This window comes from Pantherophis guttatus, chromosome 6 (assembly GCF_059756535.1).
Source record: "Pantherophis guttatus breed Tessera chromosome 6, ASM5975653v1, whole genome shotgun sequence".
NCBI lineage: Eukaryota > Metazoa > Chordata > Lepidosauria > Squamata > Colubridae > Pantherophis > Pantherophis guttatus.
In genome coordinates, this window is record NC_142068.1 from 58,246,171 (window position 1) to 58,263,969 (window position 17,799).

Here is a 17,799-nt window from a genome sequence, read left to right on the forward strand (position 1 = left end):
AGGTCTTTAAATAAATTTCCTTCCAAAACAAATATTTGACTAAGCTCAAGGTAAGGAGCTTGTCCAGTTTTGCAGTGGAAACTGAGCTACGTAGTATTTTTTTTTCCTATAAACTTGTCATTATGAAATATACCAAAAGTAATGGTGAAAATGTTTGCTCCATTAAGTAAGTATTGCAATAAAATAGTTTGCTGTAGCTATTTAAGAGAACTACCCACCAACTTATGATCATGTATGGAAATGTTTTCTAACTGGTGCAATTGCCATTTGGTTTGCTTTGGTTACTTTGCAGATGTAAACTGTTTCTTCAGAAGACCTGGAACACCATAAAGGGTCTTAATAACCAGCCCCATTATAGGAGCTGTGCATGGTAGGCCCAAAATAGTAACACTACATTATCAAATGCAGTTAAAGAAGACAGAAATTTATTTTAAGGTTAAAAAAAAACTGTAATCAGATACAAGTTTTCAGCACACATAATTAGCTCAAGCAGGAACCCAATTTTCATCCCATATTAAAAATCTCATTAAGAAACAGCACTACAACATAGCAATATGGATACTAAATATATTCTGTTTATATGCACCAGCTAAAGTTTTGTCTGAAGATGGAATTACAAACAGTCGTAGCAAATTGTAGAGTATTCTTTAATAGGCATTCGGGCTTTCTGAGAACGAACGTGGTTGGTGGTGTCAGAACTTTCAGTTGACTTGCCAGAATGAAACAAACATTTAAAATTAAGGTCATACTTACTTCCCCTGTCTAGCTGCAGGGGAATATCTTTATTAAATTTATATGACACCCTTATTGCCTAGGCCAGTGATGGCTAACCTTTTTGCCATCACATGCCAAAAGCGAGGTATGTGCAGGGGGGTTACGCACATGTGTGCCCGCACCCATAATTCTACACCCCCCGCCCCTCATGCATGCACACATGACCCCCTCCCTGCTCCCCCCGCTTTTGGCACGCGATGGCACAGTGGGCCCAGTAGGCCCGTTTTTTGCTCTCCCCAGGCTTCAGAGCCTTTCTAGGAGCCTGGGGAGGGTGAAAACGTCCTTCCCCAGCTCCCCGGAGGCCCTCCGGAGGCCGGAAACAGCATGTTTTTTGGCTTCCGGTAGGCCCAGAAGGCCCGAAAATCAGCTGGCCGGAGCTGAGCTCACACGTGCCATAGGTTCACCATCACGGGCCTAGGCCCTAGGCAGTTTACAACATAATAAAAATAGCAAGATAAAACATGAAACAGTTAAGATCATAAATATTAAAATTAACAAAGGTGGCAAGGAAGGTACACAATATTAATCCAAACTTGTAAGAATTCAAATTTTCTATCTGCCCAACTCCTTTAATGTTAATTCCTTGATCATATTTTCATTGAAAAAGTAAAAGGGCGGGGAGAAAGCTATTGGATAGCGAACGTGTCGATACTCCAGTATGACTGCCGTGGGCGCCCTTGTCGGAGAAGGAAAGGTAGGCTCATTTCAGATACCGGAAATCTTCAATGTTTGCCCCAAAATACCTTAAACGCATTTTCCTTTTGGAAGCCTATGGTAAATTATCATCATCTAGAGGTCCAACAGAGATGATGCACTTAGCAGTGCGACCTTAATGTTCTTTGAATACTACCAAGGATCTCTATGGTGTTAATGAACCATTCAGAATAGTAAAGTAGTAAACCACAGAACAATACACCTACCTTTGGTAAAATGTATAGCATTCAGTACAATCCTTTCAAACATGAATAGTAAATAATTGTAAAAAACACCAAGCACTGTGCAGTAACCCTGGATTGCTTGCAGTACCATCTCAGAGGAAATTCCATTCCATTAAAATACTATAATAAAGACTAGAAGTTTACCTGGGAGAAACTCTGTGTTATTTGCAGAATAGATCTGATCAAGGAGCCTGGACAGTATAAAGGTTTTTGCTGATACTCACTTAGTACATGAATTCCAAGATCAATGAACAGAAAGACTAGGGACAACATGCGGGTAGCTAAAACAGGCATGGGTTGCCTAAGAAAACAGGGAAGGTATTTGGATACGTAACAGTAGAACTATTTCAAAATTCTGATGTACTGTAGCTGTTCATGTGTACTTTATAAATGTTCCTATTAATTCAATTACCTCCCTCTTTACAACCCTATAGTCTCTATTTGGGGTTGAGTAGGGGTGACTGGATGGAGTTGTTCCTATTAATTCAATTAATTTCTAATAATGATATGAAACAGCTATGAAAAACAATCTAACCGGTCTTCAGCTGTCAGTTCTTAAAATAAGTGCATTACAGGTGGTCTTTGCTCAATACTTGTTCAGCAATCAAACTTGCAAGGTGCTGAACAAGTGGTATTTACACAACGGGTCCTCTGAGTTCTGGCTTCTGCAACATGTGATTGCCATCTGCAATCTTCTTTGCTGGCTTCCGACAAGCAAAATCAATGAGGAAGCTGACAAGAGATCACAAATGATGACCATATGATGTCCTCACTTAATGACTCACAATGATTTGCTTAACAGCAACCAGGAGTGCCAGAATTTCCACTGCTAAACAGCACAGTCATGTGGTGTCATGCTCTACCACATCACTTAGTGACAGCAATTCCAAACCCAATTTTGGTCATTAACCAAGGACATCCTATATGGAACAATTTTGGTCTATTTATCACCCATGGTAGAAGTTTCTTAATAATTTATTGTTTCAGCTACACGTAAAATCCACATAGGATTATCATGTCCTTGCAACTTACTTTTCCAGATTCCAGTTTACTAAAAAAGTGATATAGTTACATTTAAATTCCATTGAAATATAAAATTAGCTTAACTTAAATTGCATAAATTTTATTGAAATCTTAGAGCATCTCATTTAATTTGAATCTAACCACAGAGTATAGGAATCACCATTCTACTTCTTGCAATTAGAATTGTTATTCAGAGTTACCTGCTTGCTTTAACCATCTGGGCCAGTACAATTTTCCTCAATCATCTTTATGACTATTCAGAAATAATTTCTATTAATTCCATGGGACCACAAGTAATCTCTTGAATAGATCTACCCCAGCTGCAATCTGAATATTTGTTTTATTTCCTTCTTTAGTTCATGTGCATGCAGATTCAGGGGTGCATATATCTAATTTAACTGATTTGAACATTTACAGTTGTTGATGTATGACATGTATTAATGTTTTTGCTAAAAATAATTCAGATGTTGTCATATATTATTTTAGGTAAAGAACACTTAAATTCAGCTTCTAATGATTTCATGGAGACAACCATAAATTTTATTAGTAACAGTAAGGAAAATACTGTGACACTGTTCCCTTCTGAGTTATTTTTCTAACTTAGAATCCTGGGTTTCCCTGTCAATCTTCCATCCAGGTGTTAACCAAAGTATTTCTGATTAGCTCCAACAAGGTGGGACTGATGGACTGACTCTTGGAAGCTCTATGGACTCTTTCTTTTATCAGGATTTATTTGGGCTCCTGTTTTTAGTTTAAACAAGATTGGGAAAAATATTGCTTTGAAAGATTAGATCGATCTGAATGACTGGAAATAAGTCCATTCATGTTTATTTATAACAATAATATGGACAAAAAAAATACATGCAATAAACTGTACCTGGTCCTCGTCACATTCAAGAGGAGTGTCCTTGTGTATCGTCATCTGATACTTGGCAAATAAAGTGGCAGACTGAGTAAAAGATGAACTGAACTGTGGGTCCTCAAAAGAAACTGGTACTAACCTCACCTTCAGAGCAAGGGAAAATACAATATTTTATTTAAATTTGTCCTAATACTCCTGAAGGGTAGGCCAGGCTATCATCTCCTCAGATCCATTTCAAAGCCTCTGCCAAGAAGACACACAAGGAACCCATATCAACCACACACAAAAAACCACCCCACCATTTTACATGCTAACTTGTTTCTACCATGTTAATAGTCTATGCTGAGTCTCCACAGAACAGGCAGCATACAAATATCTGTGTAAATGTAAATAAATACTACACAGAAATGATAAAATACAATTTGTACATAGATGAAACTGTAAAACTTTGTGGCATTTAATAATCTACACTTCTGAGGAAGCCAAGAGTTTTAGTGTTTGAAGTTTACTTTGATACTTCCGTTTTCAAGTTGTGATCTGAATTCAATCTGATCAGTATTCTCTACCTGCATCAATGAGTGGTAAATATGTTCTAAGGAAAATCTTCTGTTCATACACAGAACAACATCTACCAAAGGGTACTTTCTCCATGAATTGATTCTCCCTTTAAGGAGTCTGTTACTATTGATATACTGAGGTTATCTGAAATTTTCCAACAATCAAAGCTGCTATCATAAAAAGTTTCTCAAAAAAGATTTTTTTCTTTTTCCAAAAGAAAATGAATGTTTCAATCTTAATTGAGCAGAACAAAAGATATAATCCTTATTTCTTAATTTGTAGAGCTGTACAGTATGAACAAACTATAAGCAAAAGTATGAAATGTAACTGGGGCAGCAGTCCAAATTCTAATTATCAGAGCCAATTTCTAGTAATTTCTGAACCTCTGCCATTATTCCATTCATGTGCCAAAATAAGAGCTGATAATGAATGCTCTTAATGCCAAAGGAGTTATCCATAATCTGTGACACATCTTTAATAACCAGTCATTCTAGCAGACCCTCGCCTATCACACAATTAACACAATACCAATCATTACCTTAAAAGGGTTTTAATTCAGCTAACATTAAAAAGCACTAACATTTTCCAAATAATTTCCACACGCTATAAAATGTTTACTAGGTCACTTTTTTAAAAAGTTTTTTTTTGTCTGTACTGAATTTACATATTCTGCCACATGAGAGAAGAGAAGAGAGATGAAAATGGGCTGAAAACTGAGAAGTGAGGGGGGGAAAAAGACTGAAAGTTTTACTAAGAAGAAGAAACAGTTAAAGAACGAAAGAAACACAATAATAAATGGCATTATGGGCAAACCAGCATCATTTAGTACCAGCAGGATTCTTAAGAATGAATACAGGTAGTCCTCAATTTGTGGCAATAATATCAGAATTTCCATTGCTAATCAAGGGGATTATTCATTGAGTCATGCTTGATTTTACAACCCTTTTTGTAATGTTTGTAAAGCAAATCACTGCAATTGCCAACACCCAAATTTTGATCATGCGACCACGGAGATGCTGCATAAGTGCAAGGACCGATGGTCATAAGTCACTTTTACAGTGCCCTTGTTAATTTTGAACAGTCACTAAAGGAATGGTTATAACTCAGGGACAACAGGTACTGAATATTAACTATAGATACTAAACTTTGCCTGGCTTAATTTGTGACTTTTATGAAACATTTAGAGCACCCATGAAAAACTAGCAAAATAGCATTTGAATGAAAAATCAAATGCAGGCAACCAGAAAAATCAAGTGTGTACCAATTGCACCCTTTAGTAGATGAGAAGGCTCTCCTAATAATCACTCACATCTTAGTCACCTCAGATGGACTAGTCCAATGCATTCTACACAAGGCTGCCCTTGAATAATACCTAGAAGCTGCAACTGGTACAAAATGCAGTAGTGTAGAGTGTTATAGATGCTCTTCATAAATTACATTATTTCCAGTATCTTTCTGAGTCAAATTCAACATCCTGGTGATTATCTATAAAATTCTCCATGATATGGGGACAGGTTGTATGCAGGATTTTCTCTCCTCAATCATGACTACCCCTGACAGAAGAGGTACGCTATGAAAGAGTGCTACCTGGTAGGATCCAGAAAGCTTTTCCTTTCACAGCACTTGTCTTGGAGATCAGATTGTCCCCAACTTGTTTAATCTTTCAAAGTCATGGGCTTGAACTTGGGGTCGAAATGTCTGCTAGAGCCTAATGAGTTAGTTTTATTGAAATATTTGGAAGGTAGCCCTCGACTTACAACCACAATTGAGCCCAACATTTCTGTTGTTAAGTGAGACATTTTACAATCTTCCTTGACACAGTTGTTAAGCGAATCACTCCAGTTGTTAAGGTAGTAACACGGTTGTTAAGTGAATCTGGCTTCCCCATTGATTTTGCTTGTCAAAAGCTTGCAAAGGGGGATCATGTGACCTTGAGACACAGCAACAGTCATAAATATGAACCTGTTGCCAGGCATCGGAATTTTGATCACATAGGGATGCTACAAAGATCATAAGTGTGAAAAATGTCATGTCGCTTTTTTCAGTGCCGTTGTGACTTTGAACAGTCACTAAATGAATGTTATAAGTCTAGGACAACCTGTACTGTATTTGTATTGGTGGTTGGATATGTTGTTGTTTATAATCACAGCTGTCAACTATCTATTTATTTTTGCATTTTTATGGGAGAGATTTTTTTGCTGTTTTTTTAATTGTTGTTATCCACCCAGAGTCAGTTCTTTGAGATTAGATAGACAGACAGACAGACAGACAGATATAGATATAAAAGAAAAGAAAGAACAATAATACTTCAGACTTTCCTGCCCCACTTTGTCTAACGATTTCCTTATCCATCTCATTCCACTGTGAAATGTACTTTATGAATAGGACCTTCATCACAACTTTAATCCAAGGAAACTTTCCAATGGTAGCATTCTGCATTTGTATTAATGTTGTTAAAATATAATTCCAGCTCACAGTAGTGACATAAATACTGTTTAGAAAATCTTAGATTCCCTGTTTAGTAAATCTACAGTGTACTATACTTAAGCATTACTAATATTTATGACAAATTAATTATTGCTTTTCTTTTTCCTTCGAAATGTATTTTGTGGCACTCATGAGTTTGGAAAGCTACTTGTGTTTTCTGGATATTCAATTTAGTATAATTGAGATAGTTTTCATAATTTCTATGATTAAGATACTTTTAAAAAATAGCTTTTGATTTTCAGAGTAGACTAAAACAATACACTGCCTGACCTGACTGACGGATGGTTTACCAGGAGGGTCCTTGTGAATAATCATCTGGTAACGCTTATAAACCTGGTAAGACTCCTGAAATGTGGCTTTGAACTGGGAACTTTGTGGAGATGATCGCACCAGCCTCACCTTCCAAAGAATTAAAGACAATTGTAGCAATAATATACATCAGACATCTAAAAGTTTGAAAACAATACAGATAACATTTAAACAATTCTTCTTCATATTTTAACCCAATATTGTGTACATATTTTTCACAAACATTTAGCTTTCTTTTGTTTCACTATTCAAATCCCAAGTTCCAATCACATTGCCCTACATTTCAATGTTTTCAAAAGACTATAGGCAAAATCTGATTTGAAGCAGTCATGTGATGTTCAAATGTAAAGTAAGTGTAACATAGGTTCATGCATACATACATACGCACAGTCGTATTAGCATTAGTTTGGACTTTGGTGGTCAATTAAGATTTACAAGCTATTTTGAAACACTTAAAAGATTTTTTTAGGTTTTATTAAATCTAATTGTATGTTATATTTGTGATGATTTATTTTAAGGATACCTACTCAACTCTTAATGTAGTAAAATATAATATTGGTGAATTCCTTAACATGTTTAATCTGAAGTGTCACCAAGTTCAGTGGTAAGTAAACATAAATTTGTTTAGGTCTGTATTAGCTAATTCAGGACTCTCAAACTCCCAACCCATGGCTGGTTTAGCGAATGTGGGGGGAAAGCCCCGATATGTCACTTGATGCCACCATGACAACATGAGTTTGACACTCCTGAGCTAATTCATGTGCTTAGGTTTGTGTTAGCCTAGAAGCACAAAAAAAACCCCCTCATGCTTGGAATCAGCTATTCCTAAAACATTATTTTAAAAATAATAATAATATATTTTTTAAAAAATTTAACCAATGTGCCCTTTGGATTATCTGCGCTCTATCAAAAGCAATGTTTTGATACTGGAAAACATGGCACTGGCTATGGATGTTGAAGGTTCAAAAGATCAAGCAAACATGTTATTGTTGCCATGTACTACACTGAACAGTGAGTCCCAATGCCCTGGAAGATAGAAATCAACACAGCAAGTAACACAGAGGTCACATTAATGCTTGGCAGCAATCAAGAAGCTCAGGTTAAGCATCCTTTTGGTTCAGAGACAGAATAAACAACAAGAATAGGTTAAATCCAGGAAGCAGCACACAGGAATGGAATTGTGTCAGAAAATAATGTGGCAAGAAAGAAGTTCCTGGAAGGAACAGAAGACTAAAAATGGAAGAAAGGACACTCAATATGGTAAAGGTGCCATGACTTTTTGTACAGTTTTATGTCCGTTTATTTTTGGTTTGAGGCAGTTACTTGGTTTTAATGTTTTTAATGCCACCCATGGTTGTTGTTACAATATGGGTGGCTATATAAATCTTTTAAAAGAAAATAAGAATTAAATTGAGACTGAAAGTTAAAAAGACACTCTTTTTAAGCCAGAGTCTTAAAAGCTACGTTCTTTGAACATTTACTGCTTTGGCATAACTGCTAAGGAAACTTCACTTTAAAAAGTTCTTTAAATAAAGCACATTTAACATTAATGAATGCCTGCCATGTTAGTAAAAATGGATAATTTCCATTAGGTACTGGTCATTAGGTACTTTCTTTACAATTAGATTACCTCTTTTTACCAGTATTATATTTATGTTTGGGTATAATCACTAATAGAAAGTAGAAAGTCCTTCTCCCACAATCATTGTTTTTCTGGCATTCAAAGAAATAACAAAACAGCTGCGATAAAAAAAAAATGCCTCTTAGCTATAACTTGGCACCTGACCAAAAATTAATTAAATAAACAGGATGATTAACAATTGCTTCAAAAGTAATGGATATACAATACACAGAATTTACATATCTAGTTGAGCTAGGACATTATCACCTAAAAAAATGCCTACATTCATAGGCAAATGTTTCATTCCAGGCTTTATCAAATAGTTGAAAATATACTTCTATTCCTTTCTTCGGCTCTCTAAAAATCTAAACATCTACAGTCATTTTTATAATTTTGTTCCAAGGATGCTGCATTTTAGGTTCTCATTAAAGTTATACACATCAATATCTTTGTTCATTTAGATGGAACCATAGCACCCCCTAGTGTTTCTGCAAAGAACATGAAACTTTTCAAGTGCAGGTAGTCCTTGACTTACAACAGTTCATTTAGTGACTTTCGAAGTTATGATCATTTTTCACATTTACAACCATTCAGCATGCCCGTGATCATGTGATTCTGATGCTTGGCAACTGACTCATATTTATGATGGTTGCAGTGTCCTGGGGACATGTGATCATCTTTACGACTTTCTGACAAGCAAAGTCAATGGGGAAGCCAAATTCACTTAACAACCTTGTTACTAACTTAACAACTGCAGTGATTCACTTAACAACTATGGCAAGAAAGGTCGTAAAATAGAGCAGAATTTAATAACTGTCTTCCTTAGCAAATAAATTTTGGCCTCAATTGTGGTTGTAAGTTGAGGACTACCTGTACAAGTAACACTCTATGTTTTTCTAATTCAAGAAAACTTTGTAATGTTCCCTGCTTTTGCATTTAAAAAAAAATTCATATTTTGTTTACTATATTGCTTAACATTAGCAAACAAGGCAAAAATACTTTACCATAAGCAATAGAAATATCTTCATACCTCTATCTGGTGCAGAGCTTCAGGAGGTAAGGTGGCAAAAATGAAGTCTTCAATTGATTTTGGTTGGTTTGTTTTAAGAGAACAGTTCTGACTGGTCAAACTCCGAGACCCTGATTCAACTGAAACTGGCTGTGTCTGGCACTGAAGTTTTTTCTGCAACTTTTGTTCCTTCCGTATGACTTTTGCTTTACGACATGGTGGTTTATTCAAGTCAGCTCCTCTGCCTAGAATGCCAATATATTATTCAATGGGAAAAGCATATATTGAAGGAAGCCACATTCATTTATTTTTTTACTTTTAATATGACTGTCTATAAAGCAAGTGTTATTTTTAAAAAGTTAAGCTTTCTGTAACATTTTGATTATTGTGATTCCACCTATCCATTGAAATGTAAATGTTCTAGTGTCCTCTTATTTATTATTATATTTGCAAGTTACTGTAAGTGACATAACTATACAGAAAAATGGACTATATAACAGTGATGAAATGTGAAATTTGTTACTACCGGTTCTGTGGGCGGGGCTTGGTGGTGGTGGGGTAATATGACTGAGTGGGCGTGGCCAACTTTTTTTTTTTACTTTTAAAACCATTTTTTCTACAACCTCTTCGATTGAAGAGGTTGTAAAAAATGCTTTTAAAAGCCTCTGACGATCCCAGCTGACTTGCCTGATCGGCAGAGGCTTTTTTTTTTTTAAAGCCTCTGGCGATCCCTGCTGACTTGCCTGATCAGCAGAGGCTTGCTTTCTTTTTTTTTTAAAGCCTCTGACGATCCCAGCTGACTTGCCTAATCGGCAGAAGCTTTTTTTTTTTTAAGCCTCTGATGATCCCAGCTGAGCCGCGCGATCATCAGAGGCTTTTTTTTTTACTTTTAAAAGCATTTTTTCGGCCAAAGAGGTTGTAGAAAAAATGCTTTTAAAAATAAAAATAAAAGCCTCTGATGATTGCGCGGCTCAGCTGGGCAATGGGGGACAGGGATTTTTGCTACCGGTTTCTGAACCACCCACTTCCATCGCTACTGGATCAGGCGATCCGGTCCGAACCGGGAGCATTTCACCCCTGCTATATAGTGATTGTGACTTAGATGCAACAGAAAGTTTGCCTTCTATCATCCAGAAAAAGGGCCTTATGAACAAGATTATATTGAAAATTTGATAGAGGATGAAATTTTTTTTCTTCTCTAAGTTATTTCATTAATTAGCCAGGTTTATGTTCAAAAACACATACACCAGATTAAATGAACTACATAACTGTTGAATAACAAAATCCCTATTCCTAAAAAAAGGGGGAATTGAAAGAAGCAACACCACAGCCATCAGAAGAACTAAAAAAAAATAACATCAGTGTTTTTCTACGCCAGCGGGAAAAAAAAATAAGCACTCCTGGGGCATATTTTAGCAGGCTCAAAAATTATTTTGCAAATGAAAACATTCCTCCTTTCTCTAGTAAAGCGATTCTCAATTTTTGGCCTTGAAAGCTATGCAGATCTCAATTCCCAGAATTCCCCACAGCATTGGAATTGAATTCTACGCATCTCTAAGTGCTGAGGTTAAGAAACACTGCTTTAGCAGAACTTCTGCTGAACACAAGTAAAGAAACACAAAGTTTACTTATTGAACCAAGACAAAGATGCTAATTTATGTATCCAATATAGTGAAATAAATCTGAGAATTGTGAACTAACAAGCTTACAAGTACCATTACCATGAAGGAGTTAATAAAATGGAGAAGATAGCCAGCTATACTGTAACTTTTTTTACCTTTATCTTTAGCAAGCTTCTTGATAAATAAAAGTGTCATAATACATTTAATGTTAGAACTTAGTTAAGCAGAGCTTAAGTTAGTCTAAGAAGACACTATTTCTAGTGTCCTTTTATCTGGCAAAAAGAAAAACCTGCCCAAAAAGGAGAAAAAATGAATTAAAAAATGAAATACGTTTTCTTATGTTTGGCTGAGAGCGAGCTACCATAAATTAAAGTTAGTTAATACTGGGTAAAGATCCATGTAAAATAACAATGTCAATACATCCTTTTGGGAAAAGAGGATTTTCTAAGCCTGTCCTTTTAGACAACTTTGGCAAAAAAAATCATTGGAATGAAAGGGTTGTGCAGTTATTTGATTCTGGTTTTCTCAGATGGTTCTCAGAATCATAAGAGAGATACAATGCAGACAGATATAAATCTAGTTTGCTGAGTTAAAGAAAAAGAAAACAAAAACATTACCAGGCTTAGGAGTAACATGTCCAATATGAGCTATCTGTAATGGCTTGCTGGAATCGGTATTCAATTTTTCATTACACAATTCAGAATTTTTGGAGTCTACTTCCTTTACATTTATTTCTTCTGTCATTTCTTCCTCTTCTGTGGGATCAGTACTGAGGAGTAGCAATTCAGATTGGCTTCTGATAGGTGGGTTTTTTAAGGAAAAACTACAGCCATCAGCCTCTTTGGTGTGAGACTCCACAGGATCTACTACAAATAATAATACAGAGAACACACATAAAAAATGGGAAAATGCAAACTTCATGTCAATAAAAGGTTAATATTTCTACTTTAACATTTTATTTATTATTATATTTCTATACCGCCTTTCTCCCGTAGGACTCAAGGCGGTGTACAGTCAAGAAAAATATAGACACACAAACATCATAAAATTGCTAATTAAAATTATTACTTAGTCTGGTCAGTTAAATAAAACCCAGAATTAGATAACATTTAAAAAATCATTCACATGTTCGTATGTTTAGCCCTGCCTGTTGGAACATCAGGGTCTTGAGGGCACGGCGGAAAGCACGGAGATCAGGGATATTCCGTATCTCCGGGGGCAGTTCATTCCAAAGGGTTGGAGCTCCCACAGAGAAGGCCCTCCCCCTGGGAGTCGCCAGTCGACATAATTTGACTGACGGTACCCTGAGTAGTCCCTCCCTGTGAGAACGAACTGGTCGGTGGGAGGCTATTGGTGGCAAAAGACGGTCTCGTAGGTACCCAGGTCCTAAGTCATGGAGCGCTTTAAAGGTGATAACTAACACCTTGAATCGCACCCGGAAGACCACCGGGAGCCAGTGCAGCTCGCGTAGGAGAGGTGTTACATGGGCGTAACGAGCTGCGCCCATAATCACCCGTGCGGCTACGTTCTGGACCAGTTGGAGCCTCCGGGTGCTCTTCAAGGGGAGCCCCATGTAGAGAGCATTACAGTAGTCCATACGGGAGGTAACTAGGGCATGAGTGACCGTGCGCAAGGCGTCCCGATCCAGAAAGGGACGCAACTGGCGGATCAGGCGAACCTGATAAAAGGCACCCCTGGCCATGAACAAATTATGTTTTTAACCTCAATTCTAGCATACACAGATAATCCCACAATATTTAAATAATTGAGCTTTCAAAATAAATTAATTAAATTTATGTATCAAATGACCCCCAAGACTCTAAGTAGAATATACTGTTGTCAAGAGAAATTGTACAATCATTTCACCCATGCTACGTACACAAAGAATGGATTTAGGTGACACCTCATACATTTCATTAGTAGACTGAACTATAACCTGATGTAACAAACAAAGGAGCCACCTTTAAAGTGGAATTCCACAAACATATTCATATATATGCCTTCTTAACATGGCAACATTTTGAATACAGCAACTGAGATAGCAAAGTGGACTCTAATTTTCTTTTTAAAAACAGGAAGCAGCAAAAGTTCTTTTAAAGTCCCAACTGGAAAAATAAGGAGATATCTTAATTTCTACATTAGGAAATATTTCTGATACAAAGGTTTTTAAAAAATAGTTGGCAAGAAGTGTATCAGTGGGTGGGTGGACAGAGGAATTGCTTAGGATCAACCATCAACAGTAAAGGAACAAGCAGCCAAGAAATATGCCAAAGATAGTTGGTAGAAAGCCACGAAGGCCTTGGAAAAGGCTACCTAGAGTAGCTCCATGGCGAGATAGGCAACAAATAAATTTAATAAATAAAAATAATAATAAAAGATATTCAACAAAAAAGAAAAAATAGAATAGAAAAAAATTATCTATATGGTCGCTAGGAATTGAAAACAATGGCACATAATAAATCAGGATTTGTGTATATACACTATCACTTAGATATGACACAGAGACAGAACACATAAAAACTGCAAATGGATGGAAATATTAAAGAAACAGTCACAACAATGAGAAGAATTATGGAATAAATTTATAAAATTTTCCCCAAATTCTAACTTGAAACTGATACAAAAATTTATATTAGTGAATCAATTAGAACTACCTACTTTTTAAAAAAAAATTCCAGAATACACCAACAAATAATTCTTAAAGGGCTCTTAAACAATTACCTTCGATATCTGCTTTTGAATGTTCTCCTTTTATTAAAAATTTCAACATCTTCTTCAAAACTTTTTTATGTGATTTGGAAGGTTGAAAGTGTAATGCTTGGCACCTCAAAAGAAAAAAAGAATAACTGAAGTCAAGGTTTGTCCTAAGTAATTAAGTATGCTTCATTTTGTATTAATTAATAATTTAGTTCTAGAATGTAAAAAGCTATATGGATATAGTTATTAGTAATACATGTCATATGATTTAGTAATTTCCTGTACATAATTTGAAATTATGAGTCCTGTTTAAACAACTGCATTTTTTCTGGAATTAAAATCCAGTGAAATATGCACATTCTTTCAGTAAGTTTTTTATTCCCTCTCCCCAAAATGAAATGCAATATGTAATTGAAGACACAATCATCCAGGCCAAAACCTTCTAAAAGTCTAGAAATCGTGTATACTTCAAGATGATAGATACTCCTCCTCTGCTCTCAGCATCAAAATGCAACGCACTGTTGAAGAGGGGCAGAGTACAGCATCTTCAACGAAGACCAGTAAATATAAGAAAAGTTATTAGTATGAAAAAATGAGGCTGGAAAAGACAGTTCCACCCAAGGAGTCAAAAATGCTACTTTTCTGATATATCTTCCTATATCTAGTCAAGCTCCCTCAATGTGGATGCTATGGGAAGTAGTAAAGATCATGCTGTTCCAGAGAGCCTTGGGGATTGATTGAGCACCATTTAAACCAGTTTTTATTTCTAACTTTTTTAATTAGCTACTTAATACAGTAGTTGATTTACTGTAGTTTATTTTGCATTGCTTTTATTCATTTAATGTTCTGTAACTCTCACAATTCAAAGGCATATAAATTTGATAAATAATTAAATATTTTTTCTTGACTAGCTAGGTCAACAATAAATATGTCTTTATAAAGATTTTAATGCAAACTTTCATTGTACAGAAAGTCTTTGATAACCATCCTATAGACTAACACAGCCACTTGTCCTAACATGAAATCTGCTGAACCCCAGTTTTAAATAAAATTTATCTTAATTAAAACAGTTATAACCGCACAACATCACCAAATCTAACAATATTCCAGTTAGTCGTCCTTGAAATCTTGCAAGGTTTTAGTCAAGAATGTAGGCATTTCCTATAATGATTACTTATAGCACTCTATGGTAATTATTAATTAGAAACCACTCTGCTATATAATTGCTGACTCTCATTTACAAAGCAAATTAGGCTGGGACATGCTAAACACTTAAACAGACATTTGAATCTGTCAATTGCATAACAGAGGCACTAAATTAGAAACAAAAATTTAAATCCTGCACAAGACTTACCTTAATGTATATTGAGGACAACATGTCTGATTCATAGTGGGCTTATAAACATACTTTCCACTTCTGTGAATTAAAAAAGATGAACATATTTTGATGAATTTTTAGAATGCTCTTAAGCTAAAATATATAATAAATATCACATTTTAAGAGCAGAAAAAGCTCTATATAAACAATCAAATTATATAATCAATTATATAATCTATAAGTTTTACAAAATTCATTCAAATCTTTGCTGTGTTAATATACCGTACATAATATAAATCTTCTGAGCTTTATAATGTTAACCAATCTCATCATCCCTTTGATGGAAACAATTTTTTCATTGTCATTTTCCTGATACCTTTATAACTAGTATTATAATATTTTGGATGGCTATACAAATATTAGCTAATTATGCTAGACCCTAGCAATTTAGCCCCTGTAAGTTTAATGGACCTTTTACAAACTATATAGAGAAAGATGCGGGTGACAAGTTCAGCATATTCAAATTTTTACTCCCTTTAACTTAAATTCCTTGCAATTAAAGATGAATGCAGCAATAAATATAGGATACAGAGTGCTAAACTAATCTAGATAGGATTTCATTCCAAACTTTCATTCCCTGATAACCAAAGATACAGAGTGCCAGTGTACCATATCTTAAAAAGACCCCAAATTTTATTTATTGGTAGATTTATATTACAACATTCTTGCGTGAGCTAAAGGCAGCTATAAGTATTCTCTCCTCTAATTTTAACACAATCACAATCTTGTGACTTCTTTTGCTCAGAGGGAATGTCCATTTTCCATAGCTGAGGTAGACTTGAACCTGGGTCTCCAAGTTGTGGTTAAATGTTTTAACCAGCAATTAAAAAGACCCTGTATTTGTAATACCCACACCTGTGGAGGTGGGTCAGGTTGATCTATCAAGCATTCCCTCTTCATTCTGTTAGAACACACTGTAAATAAGAAGCAGTAGATTTACATGTGGATCTATCCAGAGTGTTAATTGTTTATATTACTATGAATACTTAAAATACATGGTGGTATAATTTCTTAACTCTCATTTTATACTGCATTTTATAATTGCAAATTCTTGCAATTATGCAGGTAATATTTGGAGAATTATTTTATGTAGCAAGATGACAATTGGTGTTATCACCTCAAGTAATGTCTAAGACTCTAAATATACGGGGGTACTTAATGATTTTATGTATTTTATAGGACATGAATAATAGTTGACTGCTTATGATCTCATGTTTTTTATACTAGACTTTGCCCTGGAATATTCAATTAATCGCTTACCTTCGCCATCCTCGATCTATAAGATCCTGGTAGTCCTGAACAGTCAGTGAATGAGCCCACATGCCTGGCACAAATATTCATATAGAAAATATTTATACAAAATATTGGGAGAACTTTGCTTCAAACAATGAAAAAATGCCCTATGGAAACCTCCCTACATACATCTTAATAACACAAATGATTTTTTAAAAATACTATTGAAACTTTTCAAAATCATAGTTAAAACACATAATTAACATTAAAGCAATGCTTCTGTACAGTCTGCTACAAGCATATATGGCTTCCTCAACATCTTGTACTTATTTTCATTCATTAGATTACTTTTTATGATGTCTGGCTTCATATAATACATCGGATCAATATGTTCTATGATTTCAGCCAGTGAATTTATAGTCCAGGATGTTAGATGACCCAGGAAATTGGATCTATTAAATAAGCCATGGATTAGTATGCTGCAAAAGTCCTCAAATCAGCCTTCCTAAAGCAGGGCACTTCCCAGATGTGACAGTTATAACTCCCAGAATTTGCCAACCAGCTTGAACAAAATGTGGGTTAATGCTTTAATATCTGAAGCAGGGTGGATTTGATTTAAACCAAGTCGATTTAAATCACTAGTAAAAAGGATTGATTTAAATCAACTCGATATTATAATTTTTAAAGAGCAACTGTCATCTCTGTCCCACAGCAGCTCCTCCTCTGATCCACTGTTGACTCACCAACAATCCCATTCATTCTAATGGCATGGCTGGTGATGCAGCAGTAACACAACAAGGTGAGGGATGTGGCAGGCAGCAGGTGAATGGATGCCCGCTAACAGGCACTGCCATGATGGATCTGAAATGACAGGTGCTCTTTAATATTATAAGCTGCTTAGAAGGTTTCACTTTCATTTTTACTGCTTGCACTTCCTCCTCACACTTAGAGCCTGCTGGTACAGATGCATTTCTCTGCAAACAATCATACAGTACATAGATTTGCAAAACAATGGGATAAAGGAATATTCCTGAACTTTGTTTTATGATTTATCTCATGGTTACTGTGAAATTGTGTGAATGTATCAATGCAGGGCATGTTATCTCAGCTTGCAGAGCTTGGATTCATTGAATGAGTTTACCAAAAATGTAAATATTGCAGAATATAGAGCCTCATGCTACATAACTATCTCCATTTCATGCTGAATATACTAAATTATTAATGTATCTTAAATAGAAAACTATCTTTAGATAGATTTTCACTCCAAAAGCATTTTATTTAAATAAAT

The 17,799-nt window shown here is 35.5% G+C and overlaps 1 protein-coding gene across 4 annotated transcripts in view; it reads right to left on the reverse strand.

Moving 5' to 3' along the window:
• The window catches only part of ATE1 (arginyltransferase 1), a 64,824-nt gene that overhangs the window by 44,807 nt on the left and 2,218 nt on the right, over positions 1-17,799 (reverse strand). Inside the window, exons 2-8 of one of the 4 annotated variants that reach the window (XM_087872962.1) lie at positions 16,539-16,602; positions 15,255-15,317; positions 13,925-14,028; positions 11,821-12,069; positions 9,603-9,826; positions 6,913-7,041; positions 3,613-3,741 (exon numbers count right to left, since the gene is read on the reverse strand). In XM_087872962.1, the coding sequence (XP_087729088.1) occupies positions 3,613-3,741; positions 6,913-7,041; positions 9,603-9,826; positions 11,821-12,069; positions 13,925-14,028; positions 15,255-15,317; positions 16,539-16,602 (962 nt within the window). The remainder of the gene's footprint in view (positions 1-3,612; positions 3,742-6,912; positions 7,042-9,602; positions 9,827-11,820; positions 12,070-13,924; positions 14,029-15,254; positions 15,318-16,538; positions 16,603-17,799) is intronic. The other 3 variants (XM_034436363.3, XM_087872963.1, XM_034436365.3) reach the window with 3 other exon arrangements.